At 41.7% G+C, this 19,864-nt stretch overlaps 1 protein-coding gene across 6 annotated transcripts in view; it reads left to right on the top strand.

The window, feature by feature from the left end:
* CCDC34 (coiled-coil domain containing 34) overlaps positions 1-17,287 on the top strand; it is a 47,743-nt gene extending 30,456 nt beyond the window's left edge. For 4 of the 6 annotated variants that reach the window (XM_060261072.1, XM_060261073.1, XM_060261074.1 and 1 more), the window contains exons 6-7: positions 1,854-1,995; positions 14,653-15,100. In XM_060261072.1, coding sequence (XP_060117055.1) covers positions 1,854-1,995; positions 14,653-14,867 — 357 coding nt within the window. In that variant the 3' untranslated portion in view covers positions 14,868-15,100. Of the gene's footprint in view, positions 1-1,853; positions 1,996-14,652; positions 15,101-17,150 lie in introns of those variants that run through there. The other 2 variants (XM_060261076.1, XM_060261075.1) reach the window with 1 other exon arrangement.
* Positions 17,288-19,864: the final 2,577 nt, after the last annotated feature.

Raw genomic sequence — 19,864 nt, 5'->3', positions numbered from 1 at the left:
CGACTCCTCCACACAGCTGGCTGCCGTCCTCCCCCTCGCTCTCAGCCAGAGATAGCTGGAACTCCTCTTCTTTGTCCTCCACGGCGTCTCTCGCCTATGTCCGGACAGCTCTCAACACTCCTCTGCGCAGCGGAACCACGCTGGGCCCATAACCCTATCGGTGCGTGTGTGTGCAGAGTGAGGAATAGAGAACCGTACAATAGTAAGCTGCGGAAGGAAGGTGAGCCGCACACCAGCACCTAGTATTAAAACAGTGTATTTACAGGATATATACAAAGCTACTAGTGCGGTGACAAACATAGATCTGAGCGACAAAGTGCTCCGCCAGCATCCACCTCTCGAGTGAGAGAACTACATATAGGCAATGCAGTCCTTATATATATACATCAGCCAATCAAGGCAGTCCATATACTTGCTGACTCCAGCAGGTACTTTCCCTTAGTCATTGTCCAGCCAAAACCGGCTTGCTGACAAGGTTACTCTGACCTGACCTGTCAGATAGATCCACCTGCTTCTTCCTTGCTGCTGTCAGGCTATGGAAGGAGGACTCCACACACCGACATTTCCATATCTCAGTTCACTCGAACTACAGGAAATCTCTCTGCTTCCAGTGCAGTGATGAATTTTATCAGCGGTGCTTTTCTGTTCATGGGTGATCCATGATGCATAGTCCCTGGGAGATGCATTTCAGGTTGTCTAAACAGGTGGTCTCTTTCATGCTCCCCTCCTTCTCATAGGGAGACTGCTGGGTGGAGTTCGGGTTCAGGACACCCACTGCATTCTGATTGCCTCATATTGGCCCCAGCAGGTCTGATTTGCAGAACTGCTCTTCCTGTCCAAAGGGGTGGGTGCTACATTATTTTGGAGCCCACAGTAGACCTCCTCACCCATGGGCCCCTCAGTCATCAAGTTGTAACCCAACTGCACCTGGCAGCATGAGTTCTGAGCCCTCCTGTTTAATACATTCTTCTGTGGGTTGTTTGAGGTACTCATTCATTCCCATAAATTGTCAACACATAACTCCTGCATTTGAAAATGGGACCACTTTTCTGACTTGGCAAAGAGGAGCAGCTCCTTTGTCCAGCCCCTTGCCCTTAATTTTGGAGTTCCTCCTGTCTCTCAAGGACTCAGGTTTAGCTTCCTCCTTCATGAAGGTTCACCTGACCCTGATTTCGGCCTTGCACGATATTGTGGATGTGGTGTCAGGTTTTTTCCGTCTCACCTCTAAGCAGTTTCTCAAGGGTCTCTATAATATATGCCCTCCAAAACCTCATGTGGTACCTCAGTGGTCTCTGTCTTTGGTTTTGTCTCATTCGATGTTGGCTCCCTTTGAACTGCTTCACAACTATTCCCTTTCCTGGCTCTCCCTTAAAGTATGTTTCTTAGTTTCCGTCGCCTTTGCTAGGAGGGTGACGAAGTTGGATGCTCTCAGGGATGTTCCCCCATTAGTTCTGTGTTTCTGGGGGAAGGTAGAAAATACTTTCTAAACCTGGGAAAACAGGGTCTGAGAAAATAATAGTGAAAATAATTTTACTAAATAAATTAGAAGAATTAATTGATAACCACTATTCTGTACTGGGATCTGGTATTATTATGGTGATCATAAAACATACTCAGTATTTTTAAAATCCTAAAGGAATGATCCAGGCAAAATTTTAGGCTATAATATCCCATTGGTTTCAGTTAGGTAAGTTAAACATGTTTAAATCTGTGCCATTGAAATCAGTGGGACTAACTAAGATTGCATTGTGCTCAGAGTGATCTGGTATAGAAGTTTAGAATGGGCTAATAAGATGCTGGGAGAGGGGAGATCTTTTCAGAAATTTTGATGTGGTTGACTTGTCTCCTGATAGGAAAAAGAAAGACAGCTGGAAGCTGAATTGCAGGAGAAAAAAGAAAAATCGGAGAAGATGTTCAAAGAATGGCTGCAAAATACTAGAAACAAGCCCCGCCCAACATCAGCTAGCTATGCCTATGCCAATGGGAAACTTACCGGTTTGTTTCTGCACTAGACTGACTGATACAGTATATTTATTTTAAAGGAATTTTAAATGTTCATGGGTTTTATAAGAAATTGTGTATATGTTAATACAGACAGACTGGGAAAGACAGGTGTAGCCCCATATTAAGAGGTGTATTTATGATTGTCCATAATTTTATTTCATTGGAGAACTTTTATTTTTGAATGTATTTATTAATCTTGATTAACAGAGTTCAGTATAGTCTTCCACACTGAGGGCTTGGCTGCAGAAGGATTAGAATTTTCCATTGATGGGTGTATTTGAGGATAAAACTAATTAGCAACTCCAGGTAGCTTCTTTGAAATGTGAGCAATAGGTGTTCTCTAGTCCTTCCTAGCCATGCATTTTACAATTTAAATTTCCCCTTGAAATGGTGGTAAACTCCATGAGAGGGAAAAGGCATTTAAGAACACAAGAAGAATCAATCTTAATTAGACCAGTGGTCCACTGGCAGTGAATTCTAGAACTTAAATTACTGAGTAAAAAAATGTGTTGCCCATCAGCTTCACTGGATGCTCCTGAGTTCTAGTATTATGTAATAGGGAGCAGTAATTGTATAAGCCTCTATCATATAAGTATTTTTTGTAAAATGAAGAGCTCTATAGGAAAGGTGCTCTAATAATCTTGGTTGTCCTTTTCCCAGTTCTACAATGTCCTTTTTCAGATACAGTGACCAGAACTGTACACAGTATTTCAGATATCAGTGCATTTTAGCTCTATAGAAGGGCATTACAATACTGACCATTTTATTTTAAATCCCTCTCCTCATCCCTGGCACAGGGTTTGACTTTTCACCACTGCTGCACAGAGTTGATCTTTTCATTGAGCTATGCACTGAAATCTCAACATGTCTTTCTCTTTCTGTCTCCATAACTTCAGACTGTATAAAGTTGGGATTTTTTGTTCCAGTATGCACCACCTTGGACTTAGTTACATAGAACTTTATGCCATGTTGCTGCCCCCTCAGTCATTTCAGAGGGATCCTAATGTAGCTCTTCACAATCTGTTGTGGTTTTCATCATCCTGAATAATTTCATATCATCTGCAAACTTGGCCACTGCACTCTGCACCCCCAATTCTATATAATTTATGAAAAAACCTAAATAGTACTGATCCCGATACTGCTCCTTATGAGGCTCCACTGCTTGCTTCCTTTTATTGTGAGACCTGTATGTTTATTCCTACTATCTGTCTCTTGTTAATAAATCAATTTTTAATCTTTAAGAAGACCCATTCTCTTTTCCTATGACTGCAAACATTACTTAGGAGTTTTTGGTAAAGTACCTTGTCAAAAGTCTTTTGGAAATCCAAGTATATAAAATCCACTAAAGCACTATTACCCACAAACTTTAAAGAACTCCAAAATGGTACAGGGCTTGACTTTTCACCGCTGCTGCACACTGAGTTGACATTCTCCCTCTGAGGCAGAAGAAATCTCTGTGGGTAATTCCTTCGCTCTTTCAAGGAGGCAGGAAAACCTTTTCCTCTTCCTGTTGGCGCCTTTGGAATGACCTTTGCCCTCAGTTCTGTTCCTGCCTCAGAGGGAGCAGCAGCAGATTCTATAGGCTCTGTTCTGCCTATTTTTTCCTTTTCTCTTCCTAACTTCTATTTCTTCACATTTCTTGTTAATTTTCCTCTTAATACTTACCTTATTCTTCCTCCTCCTTCCTTTCCTCTGCTGAGGAGCCAAAGTTTGCCTTTTGAGTGCTCCCACCTTTTTTTCGCACTCCTTTAATGGCGGCGCAGGGGCACTCCCAACAATTTTTCTTCAGAGGTGGAGGTGGGCACCGCATTGGCGGCCGCAGTGAATTTTTCGGGCAGGGCTGAGCAACCTTCGCAGTTGGATCGTGCTGTCCGCTTCAGCGGCGCGGTGGTGGCAGACCCAGATTGCGCCACAGAAGATCTTCCCGGCCCTTCAGGGTGACTCGGGGTTGCCGGCGGCCATCTTGGGGGTGCGGAGCATAGCTCCTATAGCCTTTCCATGCCCAAAAGTGAGAGAGAGGAGCCAGACGATTGATTCCAGACCGTAGAAACCAGGCAGGCTGCGGTAATGTACCCAACTATGGGGAAACCAGTCTGGCGTCCGGGCTCATGTTTGAACTAAGACAGATCAATTTGCTGTTTTTTACTCCACTCTGGGCTTCAATGTGCAGAGCTTTCAGCATGCACCTTTAATTTCTAAGCACCCTAATCTCTCATGACCCACCAAAGCTGCCAGAAAGGTTGCTACCAGTAACAAGAGAACTAGGGAGTCTGGGGATGAGTCTGGCTCCTCAGACTCTGATAGGGAGGGGCGTAAGGAGGGTGAGTTTGACTCAGACGAAGAGTCTGAAGGTGTCAAAATTCCAGAACAATCCAATACGTTTTTTAATCCTGAAGATTACCATTTCTTATTGTCAAAGGCCATAGCAGCCTTAGAAATTCATGAATCCCCCTTGGATGAGGAAGAGGATTCTAAGAAGGCTAAACATAAATTTAAGTCAAAATTCACAGGGAATTCTGATTTTTTTCCACCTAATGTGCTAGTGGAAAAGGTTTTCCCATTTCCAGAATATTTTGGAAGGCAACTCAGGATAGAATGGGACAAACCATCTGTAAATAAGCAGTTTATTCCTTTAGTTTAAAAACTTTATGCTTTACTTTAGTATGCTAATGAGTTGTTACAGGTACCTCCAGTGGATGCTCATAGCCCTTCAGTCTCCGGGCCTGTTATCTGAAGATGGTCACGGCAAAATACTTGATGCCCTGGACAAGAAGGTGGAAATAGCCTTAAAAAGACATGAAGCCATCGCCATGATAGTCAGAGCTGCAGCTATTACTTCCATCTCGTCTAGAGCATCTATCATCTGATACGTTGTTTAATGCAGATGTTTCCCAAAAATAATCGTCGCATGTTAGATGGGGCCACCCGTATACTCAAGGCAGCTTTGTTTTCAGCTGATGCAACATTAGACATTTTGACCTTTGCCTCCAAGGCAATGGCTTCACATACCGTAGCCAGAAGGTTTTGGCTTAGAGCCTGGCCAGCAGACCTGTTGTCCAAGCCGCTACTCTCCGGATACCCATTCCATGGCCCTAGACAAGATTTTGGTCGAAACACAGGACAAAAAGAAGGCCATGCCAAGAAGCATCAAGTGTACGGATAAGAGGGGGAATCAGTCCTTTCATACTCAACACTCCTTGTCACGCTTTCTATCTGAGTAGAAAAATAAGAACACTTGGGAGTCCTCTATGAACTTAAGAAAGAACACCTCAGGCCCGAGATTCAATAAGCAATGCTTCAACAAGTTTGACCACATGATCATGACAACAAACCCAAACAGGACTGACTACGCACTGCTTCCAGTAGGGGCACGTCTGTCTCATTTCTACCCAACTTGGCAGACATTTTACACAGACTCTTGGTCCTTAGACATATTAGTAGAGAGGTACACCATCGAGTTTCACAGACTTCCACCCAAGAGATTCATTCAGTCCCCTCTGGCCAAGAATCCTCACAAATGCAGCATAATCAAGCTATTCAACATCTCATAGACATTCGTGCCATAGAACCAGTTCCCCACTGCGAAAGAGGTCAGAAGATCTTCTCAATCCTGTTTGTGGTTCCCAAAAAGAACAGGGACGAGATCCATCTTGGACCTCAAATTCCTAAACAGATTCGTCAAATTACGTCACTTTCGCATGGAAACTCTGAGGGCCATAACGGAGACTCTTCAACCAGGGGATTTCATGACGTCAATCGACTTGACAGAGGACTACTTACATATCCCAATCCATCCAGCACATCGGAGAGTTCTACGATTTACGGTAGGGAAGAGACATTTCCAGTACAGGGCTCTTCCCTTAGGTTTGTCAACAGCCCCCTGGGTTTTTTCCAAGATTCTCATAAACCCTTTGTTTACTTGAGGAAACGGGGCACTCATGTTCATCCTTATCTCGATGATCTGCTGGTCAGATTGTCCACTCTTTACAAATTGATCCTGGACACCCAGACAACACTTCAATGTCTTCAGGACTATGGTTTCCTGGTGAACATGGCCAAGAGTTCGCTTGTACCATCGCAGAGGTTAGAACATCTGGGAGCCATCATAGATTCAACCAGCAGTTCCCTTTTTCTTTCACCAGACAAGGTCAAGAAGGTCCAGGAAGCAGCTACATCAGTAATTCAGAGCGCGCATGCCTCACTTTCATCCCTGGCCAGGCTTCAGGGTCTTCTGATTTCTTGCCTAGACACTGTACAGTGGGCACGTTTCCATTCCAGGGAATTACAGACCTTTCTACGTCCATACCAGCTTGCCATCATGGAGCGGAAACAGCTGTCATTATTAGTTCCAACCAAGGTCAAGCACAGTCTATGTTGGTGGATGATTTCGAACAATCTACTCCAGGGCAAAGTCTTCTATACTCCAGCAGTTCAGGAGATATTCACAGATGCCAATCTGCACGGATGGGGGGCCATTCTGGAAGAGGTTCCAGTGCAGGCTGTATGGTTTTCCCAAGAGCATTCTCTTCCCATCAATGTTTTGGAACTACGTGCTATCAGACATGCGCTGACGACTTTTCATTCCAGGATGTCTTCACAACATGTGTTGATCCGAACAGACTATAGCAGCAAAAACATATATCAACAAGCAGGGGGGGATCGAGATCTCGTGCGTTACATCAGGAAGCCATGACAATCCTATCATGGTCTCAAAAGAATTTACTTTCCATTCGTGCAGAACATATCGGGTCTGTCCAACACCCAGGCGGACTGGTTAAGCAGATAACAGATCAACGAAGGGGAATGGTCTCTCCATCCAGAGCTGTTCCAGCTCATTTGCAGACACTTCGACTCACCAGTAGTGGATCTCTTCGCATCCAACCAGAACCATCAATTACCTCGGTTCTTCACGAGGTTTTACCATCCAGCGGCAGACGCTACTGATGCCCTGATGTCTCTGTGGCTTCAGGTTCTTCTATTTGTGTTTCCATTTCCTCTCATCTCCAAAACTTTATGACGCATATGTCAACTCAGAGCTGAAGTGATTCGAATTGCACCTCATTGGGCATGTCAGTGTTGATTCTCAGCACTAATGGAACTAGCAGTTGGGCAACTCCTACAACTTCCGGTATCACCGGACATGCTCAGGCAAGGTCTAGTTTGGCACCCTCATCCAGACTGGCTATGTTTGACCATGTGGAAATTGAGCAGAAAAATCTCAGCTGTCTCAGCTAGGCTACTCCTGTGAGGTGTTAGACACTTTGCTTTCTTCTACACATCCTTCAATGGTTCGCATTTACAACACAACCTGGAAGGCTTTTGTTCGCTGGGCCAGATGCAAGAAGCTCAACCCTTTGGAACCGTCAGTATCCATGGTTCTTTCCTTTCTATAAAACATATTACAGTCCGGACTCGAGGTGGCTACATTACATAGACAGACAGCAGCACTTCTAATGTCTTTCCACACATAGGGGGTTACAAGTTAACCAGACATCCACATATCCAGCTTTTCTTGCAGGCAGCGGCGCTCAAGACTCCGCCACAACTTCACCACTTTCCTACATGGAAACTCAATGCTGTATTGTCTGTGCTTACAAAATCTCCATTTGAGTCTCTCTGGGAGGTCAGCCTCAAATGGCTTCAGATTAAGACTATGTTTCTAGTACCCGTGACTTTGGCCAGAGGGGTGTCAGATATTAGTGCGCTCTCAATAAACTCCGATCTGTGCATTTTTCATAGGGACAAGGTGGTCCTCAGGACTGATCCCACCTTCATACCCAAGATTTCATCGTTGTTCCATAGATCTCAGGAGATCAACCTTCCATCCTTTTGTCCACAAGCCAGGCATCCTAGGAAGTTCGTGTGGCATAGCTTAAATGTTAGACGGGCCTTAAAGATTTACATAGCACGTACAGTGTCAGTCAGGAAGACTGAATGCATGTTTATCAACATTTCTTCTCCCGGAGTGGGGGAAAGAATGTCTCAGGCTTCAATCAGTTCCATTATCGAGGTGTGCATTGTAGAGGCCTACAAGAGTTCAGGACTTGAAATTCCCAAGGGCATCACGGCTCATTCCCTTCGCAGTGCATCTACCAATGCAGCCTTCCTTAATCGAGCATCCATGGATGAGGTTTGCAGAGCGGCAACATGGTCGTCTATCTCTTCATTTGTTTGTCATTACAAGTTGAACTCTTTAGCTTCGTCTGATGCAGCATTTGGAAGAAAAGTTTTGCAACACATAGTGACAGCGTCGGACGATGATATCCCACCCATCTGAAGGACACTGCTCTGGGAGGTCTCACAGAGATGTCTTCTGCCTCAGAGGGAGAATGACCATTGGTTCTTACCGTGAGGGGTCCTTCTCCTCTGAGGTCAGGAAGACATCTCAGCCCTCCCATCATCGTACTTTCTGTCACTACTCTAAACTGTTGCTATTTTTTCTTCCCATTCAGCTGACCTATATTTTCTGAGCCTTGCAGTTTCTTACTGTTTATAATGTTGTTGTTAGTGTTTTAAAGTTATACAGTTATTAGTTATTCAACACTGCTTTCGGAGTCCCAGAACTGAGGGCAAGGGTCATTTAAAAGGCGCCAACAGAAAGAGGGAAAAGTTTTCCTGCCTCCCTGATAGAGCGAGGGAATTACCCACAGAGATGTCTTCCTGACCTCAGAGGAGAAGGACCCCTCACGGTAAGAACCAATGGTTGTTTTTCATTGAGCTATGCACTGAAATCCCAACATGTTTTTCCCTCCCTATCAATTTTTTAAAAAAATGCAATCCATAAAATTTTACTTGCATGAAATACTGTATTGATTGAATTATATAAACAAAACCATTCACATAAATCAATACAAAATGAGTAGAATGGATCACAAACAAAGTAAACTTTCACATCATCACAAAATATAAAGCATGCCAGTATTCACTCAAATTAGGCTCAGGATCCAAGCCCAGAATTTAAGCTCTAAAATGCTGAACAGAAAGATTACCATATCAGATACTTGCTTGTGCAGTTCATCTTTGCTCCCATCTTGATGTGCCTAATCTTCACAAGTATTAAAATAAATGCAATCATTACCTCAGTGTCTTAAGGGTCCTATTAGATAAGGTAGTAGCAAAAGCACAAGAAGAAAACTCAATCCGCTCAGGATTGGCGCTAAACAGAATAATAAATAATGAAGCTACATAAAAACTGAAGTGGCAAACACCCTGCTTTTAATTATTATTATTATTATGTGCTTTTAGTTACAGTTTCACACCCAATTCCATTGATTTTTCGACTGTAAATGTATTTCCTGCCACCTGTTGAGGGACCCTCCTCTTCATTTGGGGGTGGGGTGGGGTACTTTTTCAGTCATTAAATTAAACTGGCCACTGTGTTAATTTAAGTTAAAGCTTGAAGTTTAAAAGTCATCTTTGGTTATGAATTAAGTTATTCATGCTTAAGTCATCTTTAGTTATGAATTAAGCTATTCATGCTTAAGCCATGTTGGAATCAATGGGCTTTCAGTACATGCAATAATCCTCTTTTCTCACAGAAACATTCTGATGTAGCAAAAATAGCAAGTTTGTTGGTGTCTGGCCTTTATTTCTTTTCTAGAAAGGCTTATAATAAATATAAATTCACCTGTCATTTACATTGTATTTCCTTCTTAGCTTTTTTCTTTTTGAAATGTACTACAGTTGTACAAATGTTAATCTAAAATATTTTGTTGGAGGAGACTGCTGTTCTTTCTAGCATATGAACACTAAACAGCACACCAGACAGAAAACCAGTTGCTCTTTTGGCTTGGTCTGATTATAAATGGGTGCTGCATGTTTCTTTCATGCTTTGTGTTGAGACATTGTTATTTGCTGACAGCTGCCATCACTTGTCTAAGTGATTTATTAAAAATGTTCTTCCCACTTTTGTTCACACAATGGAACATATTCCAGACTTTGTTTTTGACCACCCAGATCAAATGCATGTTGAATTCTTTCTCCAGACAAAGAGTTGCCACAGCAAGGGCAGCACATTCCTGCTGTCATATTTTAGGTATAACACATAAGGAATGCTTCATCTTCTTTGAGGAAGAGTGATAATTAAACAATGATGAAAATATACTGGCTTTCTGCACTGCAGTTTTGGGTAGCAAATATAATAATGCTGTAATTTTGCCACTTATTTTAAAAAACTGAATAATTTTTCTGCAGCTGTGTTAAAACAGCATTTATAAATGATGAGGGGTTTATAATTCATATCAATCCAAGAACTATAAATGTTAACTCTATTAAAATTATTGCTGTTTTGAAATTGGAAGAGTGTGATTTTTTTTCCTAATGAACTGATAACAGGAAGAATTGGCTTCTCATTTCTACAACAGTAAGGGGCAAGGAAGAGAGCCAGTCCTTTGTTGAAGAATCACTCTCTCCTTTCTAGTTCTTCTCCAATTGCTAGCTTGTAGCTGAGCATCTCAAATCTCCTCAAAAGTGAGGCAAACAGCACTTGGTTTTAAAGACATTTTAATTTTAACTTTTCCATTTCATGCAGAACTACATAAACTACATTTTTTTTCCTCCTCAGTGGCAACTGGTTTGTATCACATTAGGCAGCTCGAGGTTTGGTTGACCATTTGTTAGGTTCGTTTGAAAGACCTACCGTTATTTACTGTTGCTTTATAATTAAGCAAGAATAGCTACAGCCAATGTTCCCTCTAAGCTGCAGAGTCTTGTGAGCAGAAATTCTACTTTTTGAGCTACTGGTATTAAAGTTGTGAATTACTGGCATTAAAGTTGTGAGCTACTGCATAAATTATTGTGCTCTGGGGTCATCTTTCCTGAACTAAGGCAAAAATGTGTGAACTGGAGGCTAAAAATCTGTGAGCTAGCTCACGCTAACTCAGCTTAGAGGGAACACTGCCTATAGCCTTTATGTACTATGTCTTGTGGAGGAAAAAACAAACCAACCCTCGTCTTCTTTGATCTCTGAGTTTTTGTCCCAACACCCTCAAATAGAGCATTTATCTACTGACCATAGAGACTTCCTTGATCGCCCTTTTGTTGCATTTGAAATACTGAACATCATAAAGAATTTAAAGAGTAATAAGTCCCCAGGCATGGATTTCTGTTCGTCCGAATTCTATAAAAAATATGCTCATATACTAGCCGAACCTTTGACCGATGCCTGTAATGAAATCCTCCAAACTGGTTCTCTTCCCTCTATGTGGAATGATGCCTCAATTGTTGTGCTGCCTAGAGCCGGTAAGGATCCTACGCTCCCAGCCTCCTATCATCCTATATCGCTGCTGAACTCTGATTACAAGATCTTCACTGCAACACTCACCAGGTGTCTCAACTCAATAACAACTAGTTACATCTATCCAGACCAGGCTGATTTTATGCCTGGCAGGGAGATCACTGACAATGTACACAAGACTTTGCACATCATATCCTCATGCCAGTCTTCCAAGTCAGCAGCAGTTTTGCTCTCTCTCTCGACATCGAGAAAGCATTTGATTCCCTGGAACCATAATACCTGCTATCTTTTCTGGAGCACATGTCCTTTGGAGGATCTTTCCTTAATGCCATTAGGTCTATATATTTAAACCCATCAGCACAAATCAGCATTAATGGCCAAGCATCAGACAATTTCATCCTCCAAAGGGGAATGAGGCAAGGGTGTCCACTGTCTCTGGCTTTATTCGTGTTAGCAATAGTACCTTTGGCGACATTGATAAGAAACAACAGCAACATACAAGGCGTCACTTGCGGTACCCACACCATGAAACTCAGCATGTTCGCAGATGATGTGTTGCTATACATTTCCAATCCTGAATCGTCTATTCCTCCTCTTCAAGACCTTCTATCTTCTTTTTGTCATGTGTCGGGTCTGCAAATCAATCAATCCAAATCAAATATTCTCCCTCTGAACTTACCAGCTACTTCTGAGACATTCCTGAAGCAGCACTACTCCTTCAGTCTTCAATTCTGTACTTAGGTATTCAGCTACCGAATGACCTCTCACAATTGCTTAATCTTAACTTCAGAGCAAAGTTTCAAGAAATTTGTTCAGATTTCATCAAGTGGAATAAATGGATTGTTTCATTTGTATATAGGTTACATCTCCTGAAAGCCTTTGCATCCCTAAAACTACTGTACCTATTTCGCACTCTTCCGATATTTATTCCTTTGATTCTTCTTCACAAGTGGCAAGCGTCATTTAGCTCTTTTTTATGGAATAATAAAAAACCAAGAGTTGGCTTTCATGTCTTACGCCGTCGCAACACCAATGGAGGTCTTAGTGTTTCTGATCTAACACTCTGCTATAGAACAGCATTATTAACCAATATAGTAAAATTAGCTCGATATGGGGATGTTGCTGAGTGGTCCAAACCAAACAGAACTATGTTGTTACCACTCTCTCTTCAAGACTCAGTTTGGGAGGACTCTAATCATAGACCTGCTGGACTTAAAAGAAATCCTATGTTGAACGCTGTGACGGAACCAGCCCAATTCTGCCTTCAGACCCGGTCCTGTCAACTCCCTTTTGAGTTGCCAACTCCTGAAGAGAGTTAAACTTCTTCCCACCACTAGGGCACACTGCCACCACCTGTTCAGTTTAGGGGTTCCTGACTGAGAGGAACAGAACTCCCAATCCCCCTCGCCAGTTCTGAAGCCTGGCCTCAAGGTCCTCTGCCAACCCAGCACCTGGTTATGACAGAGACCAAAGTCCTTCTAAAGACCCCTGGAAGATTGGCAGCCTTGCCAACTGTGTACCTTCCCCCCCCTCCCTGGACTCCCCTCTTTCAGTTGCATGGTCTAAGGCGGTTGGGGAACCGATGTGGTACAGAGGGACTACTTTTTTAAACAGACAAAATATTTATTTAAAATTTATAACTATATGCAGGCATTATAAAATAGTGAACAGAAGAAATAAATTAAACTAGGGAAAAACGCTCCTTTCCCTCCTATACAACTGGCCCCAACCATACCATCCAGAACTGACTCACCAGTCACCAAGACTCAAATCAAACTGCCTTTCCCTCCCAAAATCTATAATATATATCCCCGTTTCCGCCCAGGAACTGGTTTACCTGCCTGCAGCATTCTGGGAGACCAGCCTGACAGACTTCCTGTCACTCTAGGAGGCTTTCTCAGAATTGCTATTCCCAGACAGCAGGAGAGGGGCGAGGAGGAATAGACTAGGCCAAAGCCTTGCCTAGAGTTTAAGACTCCTCTAGCCAACTCACAGACAATCACAGGCCTAAAATGGTGTTTCTCCACAAATGCAATTTATAAAATATGGGACTCCTACCGTAAACATTTGGTACCTGAACTCTCTCGCTTCTCCTCTATCTCCAACCAGGCTTGGTTCCTTCCCGGCCACTCTTCTGCTGTTCTTCACGCCTGGAAAGCAGCACATATTTCCCAACTCAGAGATGTTTCCTGTGCATCGGGCCTCTTCTTGAAATCCATATTGGAAAAGAAAACTGGTCAACCTATACCTTGGTTTTTTTACTTACAGCTGAACCATGCCTTCAATATTTTAAATCTTAGTAAAATCTACTGCACTCCATTCACTGATTTTGAATGCTTACTCCAACACTCATCTTCCAATAACAAAGGCCTTATCTCTGCAATTTACAATATTTTACTCCGCCTGGATAGTTCAAAGCCCATGAGGCACCTGTTGTTGTGGCATCAAGACTGCAATATCTATCTCCAGAGCAGTGGGCTGGAATATATTCATCTCCCCTATGCACCTCGTCGGTGATCAATATTGGCTACAAACATTTAAAATTATCAGTCGGGGTGGTATCTCACCCCTGTGCAGTTAGCCTACTTCTCGAAATCCTCCTCCTCCTCATTGCTGGAAGAAGACTGGCCAGATTGCTACATTTGCACACTGCTGGTGGGAATGTCCAACAATAGTAAAATTCTGGACAGACATCTTAAACATGATTAACCGTATCACAACTTATCAGATTCCTCTTAATCCTGCTCTCATCTTTTTTAAATTTTTGGGACTCACTCTCAGAGCGAGACAAGACCTTATTGTTAGCTTGTTGGTAGCTGCCAAAGCATCGATATCCTCTTTTTGGAAGGCACCCATAGCTCCTACAGTGTTTGAGTGCCAGTAAATATTATTTCATTTAATATAAAAATGCAGCTATGAAGATTATAGGTCTGTGTTGGAGGAGTGATTTGTAGTCTGACATGATGCTGCCATTTTATATGATACTATCATGTAAAAATTCATTGAGATCATAAACCTCTTTAAAGGTTATTTCAAAGAGAGAGGGAGAGAGATTGGATTTATACCACCCAAGAAATCTCAGAGCAGTTTTCCAGTCTCCTTTCCCTTCCTCTCCACACAACAGACACCATGTGAGGTAGATGGGCTGAGAGAGTTTTCCCAGAACTGCTCTTGAGCAGAACAGTTCTGAGAGAGTTAATGATTGACCCAAGGTCATACCAGCAAGTGGAGGAGTGGGGAATCAAACCCAGTTCTTCCAGATGAGTTTGCGCACTCAGCCACTACACCAAACTGGCTCTCTTAGATCATCTAAGAGAGTTGTTATCAGATAACTAGCTTATAGTTAATTTCAGTTAAAATTCAGAACAAGTAACTTCCAATTCTTAACTGTGTCCACTTTCTGAACTTTTCAGGGTATCCAGATGGAAATGCATATCCAGCTCCAGCCTTTTACAACCCCATCCCTTGGAAACCAATCGTTGTGCAGTCTTCTAAGGAAGAGAAGTATGTTTTAGTGAAGAAAAATAAGAGGCCTATGTCGAGTCATGCATATAAATCTCCTCCAGTGTTTTTTCATAAATTCAAGAATAAACTTTATAATGCATCATTTTGCACACATCAGAGATAGCACAGTGCTCTGTTAGATCTTTCACTTTAAGTAAACACAGTATTGTAATTTAAAATGTATTTAAGGCAAAAATCTGTAAGCATAATTGTTTTCTTAATGTTAACAAAGTATAGGGTTTTTTTCTCTTGTTAAATCAGACAACTCAGACAAAAAAAGTGACTTTAATATTTAAATGTAATTTTATATGTATTGTATTGTGGTTCATATCGTAATAAAATGATTCTTTCCGCAAAGTTCTGTGTTTTAGTGCTCCCATACCTGTTGTTGATATAGCTGTTTCTTCAGAAGATTAAAATAATGCAATAGAACAGGAAGTTAAGTTTCTTTTCCTCAGTAAAAATCGAGCAGTTCATTCCACAATGATGTAGAGAACTTTCAATCCCCCCCCCCCCCCCCCGTTTTGGTCTCACTGACATCAGTGCAAATGAGTTGGCTTCATTCTAATTGCACTTGCCTAACGGATCTGAAGAATGTGTTGATAGAAGATTCTGATGCCACCTCTGTTAAATTGTTTGTGAAATCTTCCTTAATTTACAGTTCTCTGAAGAATAAACAATAGTTAATTTAGCAGTGTTACAGCTTCCTTGTATTACATTTGTTGTTCATCTTGGCTTGTCTGGAGAATTTTGAATATTGTTTTTAATATTAAATATGCTTGTTAAAAGTGTAAGTAATTACTAATTTATGCTTTCTTTTACTTACTAGTGGAAGTAATCAAGATTCTGAAAATTTTTATTTGCAATTAACAATGAAACATACATTTTAGTAGCTTCTAAATAGACAAGTGTTTTGTTTTATGTGACTTTTTTATTCTTTATAGAATAAAACAAATTGACAACACGAAAACAGCATCTTTCAACATTAATTTTTATTGCTTTGAAAATATGTGTACTTTGGGGCACTTATGCTCTTCTGTTCATATGTCAGAGGAGTAAACCTTTCATCTTTGCCTATTAGTTTCTTAGGAAATTTTCTTCCAAAGAAAGAGGCTTAGGGGGCATGGATATACTTGTGAATCATGCCAAAATTGAGGGAGAATAAAGAACATACTGGTGCATATATTGAAAGCAAGTATTAATTCCAATTAGAATTATAATTATTTTCCCCAGGATGAACATTCAGATAAATGTAACTTTCTGTACATTACATACAAGTATGTTTGCTGTTTCCATCTCAAACATGACCATCCTTATACCAGCAGCATTTTTATATTCATGGTCATATGACTAAATATGAAAGAATCAACTATCTCTTCAAGAGCACCATGAAAGTGGGAATATATAGGTCTCAAAGTACATCACATGATATATGAACCAACCATACCCCGTTTGAGATTTCATAGAGATCCATCTCCTCCAGATTTATCCTTGTTGTGTATCCATTGCACACTTGCCATCTCCTTGTATTTTCTGTATATTATCAGACTTTGATAACGAGAAATGACTTAATGTCTGAAAGCTCAGCTCAATTGAATATTTTACAGTCTTTATAAGAAGAATGCCTTGGTTTTTTACATTTGTGTAAGAAGAGAGAAGTTCAGTGCAGTTATACAATTATTTATGCTGCCTTCTGCCTGATTATATGCTGACTTTAGTGAGGGTCTTTTGTCACCCACTTAAAGATGGTATCCATATAAGTGTGTCAAAAATATTTTTAACTCCCAACCATAGTCCTAACACTCCTAATCTTTGAATGTCCAGCATGTGTTGGGCTTCTTCATACAACTATGCTCCATGTAGTTCTGATGACATGATTTTTAAAATAATGTTTAGGAGAAAAGACGTGTGTGCATTTTCTTCTGCTTCCTCGGCTTCACTTCCTTGACTACCTTATTGTTTTGTAATTCATGAACTATCATATTTTCCACAACTGTTCAAATACTCTACTGCAGGGGTGGCCAAAGGTAGCTCTCCAGATGGTTTTTTTGCCTACAACTCCCATCAACCCCAGCCATTGGCCATGCTGGCTGGGGCTGATGGGAGTTGTAGGCAAAAAACATCTGGAGAGCTACTGTTGGCCACCCCTGCTCTACTGATATAATGTGGATATACTCACCAGTAGACTATTTAAAAGCTGATAATGGGTATAGTAAACTACCATTGCAAAAGTAGCCATGCGATCTGTTTGTATTGTACAAGTTTTCAGAAGTTCACAGAGAAGCTTCTAAGTAGATAGTGTTTGGTCACCTTTCAGAAATTAATCAATTCTGGAAATATTGTATATGTTAAGCAGGGATAATTGTGCTGGTTCTCTTAGCTCATTATCTGGTCTTTGTATTTGCAGAGTTTCAGTCTCAACCCAAGTTCGGCTGTTTGGGGACAATGAAGACAAGAGCAAGTGGACTTAAGGCTTTTAATTACTAATACCTCTGCTTTCCATACCGTAACTTGCACGAAATAAACAGAAGGCATAGCAAAGCATTACTGTGAGTGGTAGTATTGATGAGGAAATAGATATGGGATATTTTTCATAGAGATTTATTTATTCACATTTTACCGCCCTCCCCACCGAAGCAGGCTCAGGGCGGCTAGCAACAATCAAACAATAAAACAGTGAGCAAACAATTAAAATTAACAATCATTACCAGTTAAACAATTTAAAACAGTTTAAAATAATTTAAAACAATTTTTGGTGCTAGTGTTGGTACCATTACATTCAACAATGTTGGGCATCTACTTGTACTGTAGTTTAACTAAAGGCAAGTCGAAATAGAACTGTTTTACAGGCCTTGCGGAACTGGGCAAGGTCCCGTAAGGCCCTTGCATCTTCTGGGAGTTGGTTCCACCAGTGGGGGGCAACAATTGAGAAGGCTCTTTCTCTTGCTAATTAAAAACCTTCCCCAATCAAACTATGAACCCCTGCTAATTAACCTCCTCTAAATGGTTAATTAATTCTAAAACCCCTCTTTATTTCAATCTCATTAATTAGCTAATAATTTAACCCTAATAAATTTTAGACCCCCACACCCACTAATTTACACTCCCCAACTTAATCAGCCAATAACTATCAGATTTCTCAATAGCTAATTAATTCAATAGCAATCGTGACCCAAATTAATTCCCCCCCCCAAGTTACTCTCCCCAATTAATCAACCACTAATACAATAGGGTCAATTAAATTTAGCAGCTAAAACATAATTCAAAACTCAACGTTAGCAATAAAGACAGTTAAGTTAGGTGGGCATTCACTAAAGTACAACTAAAGTGAAGTGTTAGGAATGAAAGTGCTAATAATTAAAGTGCTTGATGATAAGTAAAGCTAGTATTAAAGTGTGGTCTATGTGCAGGCACCCTTTCTATCCTGGGGCCAAGTTCAGTCCCCACCAATCAGCTGCCTAGCAGGCACAGAGGGGACAGAGATCCTTCCCATGCCTCCCAAACGCCAAAGTTCTCCAAGCAGAAACCAGACACAGCACCACCAAGCCGAGTGCGGCCCAAGCGGCCACCCCACCAGGGCCACAGCCAAATCAGCAACACCAGCAGCGGCCAGAGGACGGCCCGAACACCGCCAGACACAATCCTCGCCCAGGAACAACACAGCCACCGCCGATGATCCAGGGAGCCGCCAGCAGCCAGGTAGCATTGGTCCGACACGTAGGCGAAACTGCCGCTGTGTAGGACTCGCAGCAGAACCTATGGGGGGGGGGCAAGATTTCTTCGACTGGGTGAGGGTCGGTGGAGGGGATTAGCAGTTTTCCTCATCGGCTGGGGGGAGGGGTTTGACAGCTTTTCACGTCCACGCAAGTGCTCCACCACAATGGCCAACGCCGTCAGCTCCACTCCTTGTCACTCTACCCCTCCCTATTGCGTCTGCCCAGCTCAAATCGCCGCCGCTTCCCCTGCTGCCTGGGTAGCCACTCACTCCACCCAACGCCACTAGGCCAGCTCGGCAAGGCCACAAGCATCTCCTTTTGTAGATTTTATCAGCGATAGAAGTCCATACAGAGTCCCAATTTCCTTCCTGCAGTCGACCACAACAGCACATTATTCAATCCACCTTCCAACACTGAAAATACAGGGCATGGTGGGTAGTAGGAATTTTACCAGCAGCAGCCCTAGCACCGGAGCTCCGCGCATGCCGCCATCTACAGATCAATGTTAATGCAAAGTATGTTACTTATATGTAGAAATGAAGAAACATTTATTGGCTGGAACCTATGAACAACACAAAAGTAGATCTGTCTTCTTCTACAGGAGGCTCCATTAGGGAAAGGGGATGATCTTGCTAAGTTCCAGCTTTTCAGTGTAATTTCCCATTCCCTGATGCATTTGGTTCATGGGGTTCCTGTGACTCAGCATCATTTTTTAGATGGGTCAGGAGGTTGCAGAATTTCCAAAATATATTTGACAAAAGTAGAAAGACGCCCATGTACAGTTCTGGCAACTGTACCTCAAGGAGGATATTTCAGTGGAGAAAATAATGCAACCAGAATGACTGACAAAGCAATCCTTTTTTAATATATATAATATTTATATATATATAATTTCGAGTGTTCAAAACAATACATATGTCAAAACAAAATACATCATAACAACATAAACAGAGTAAAATTCTTGTCTATAAATAAACATTAAAATTTAACCTTCAGCAGACATTAATTTCTATGTATTCTATTCAGTAGAGCAAACAAGAAGAGCCCTGATTATTAATGGGTAAGATTTCCTCCTCAAAGAGATATTCGACAGTGGGGGACCAAACAGCCACATATTTTTGACTGTAGGATTCATAGTGTAAAACAGTTTTGTGGCTCATTAGTTTACCCATTACAAAAGAGTCCCATAGGTGAACCTGCCAAATTTTTTTTTATCAAAGGGAGGTTTGGGGATCTCCATTACAAAAAAATCCTGAGCCACACCCATATTGCAGGTTTGGGATCCTTGCCATGGCTTATCTGTCAGCATGTGGTTATACCAATGCCTTGAGCCTCCAAAGGTGGGATGCCTGTTAGGGTTTTGAAATGGGAGAGGTCATCCACAGAATAGACTTTGGGTGTCAGC

This window comes from Heteronotia binoei, chromosome 21 (assembly GCF_032191835.1).
Source record: "Heteronotia binoei isolate CCM8104 ecotype False Entrance Well chromosome 21, APGP_CSIRO_Hbin_v1, whole genome shotgun sequence".
Classification (NCBI taxonomy): Eukaryota; Metazoa; Chordata; class Lepidosauria; order Squamata; family Gekkonidae; genus Heteronotia; species Heteronotia binoei.
Note: the sequence above shows the minus strand (reverse complement) of the source record. Positions and strands in the feature narration are given on the sequence as shown.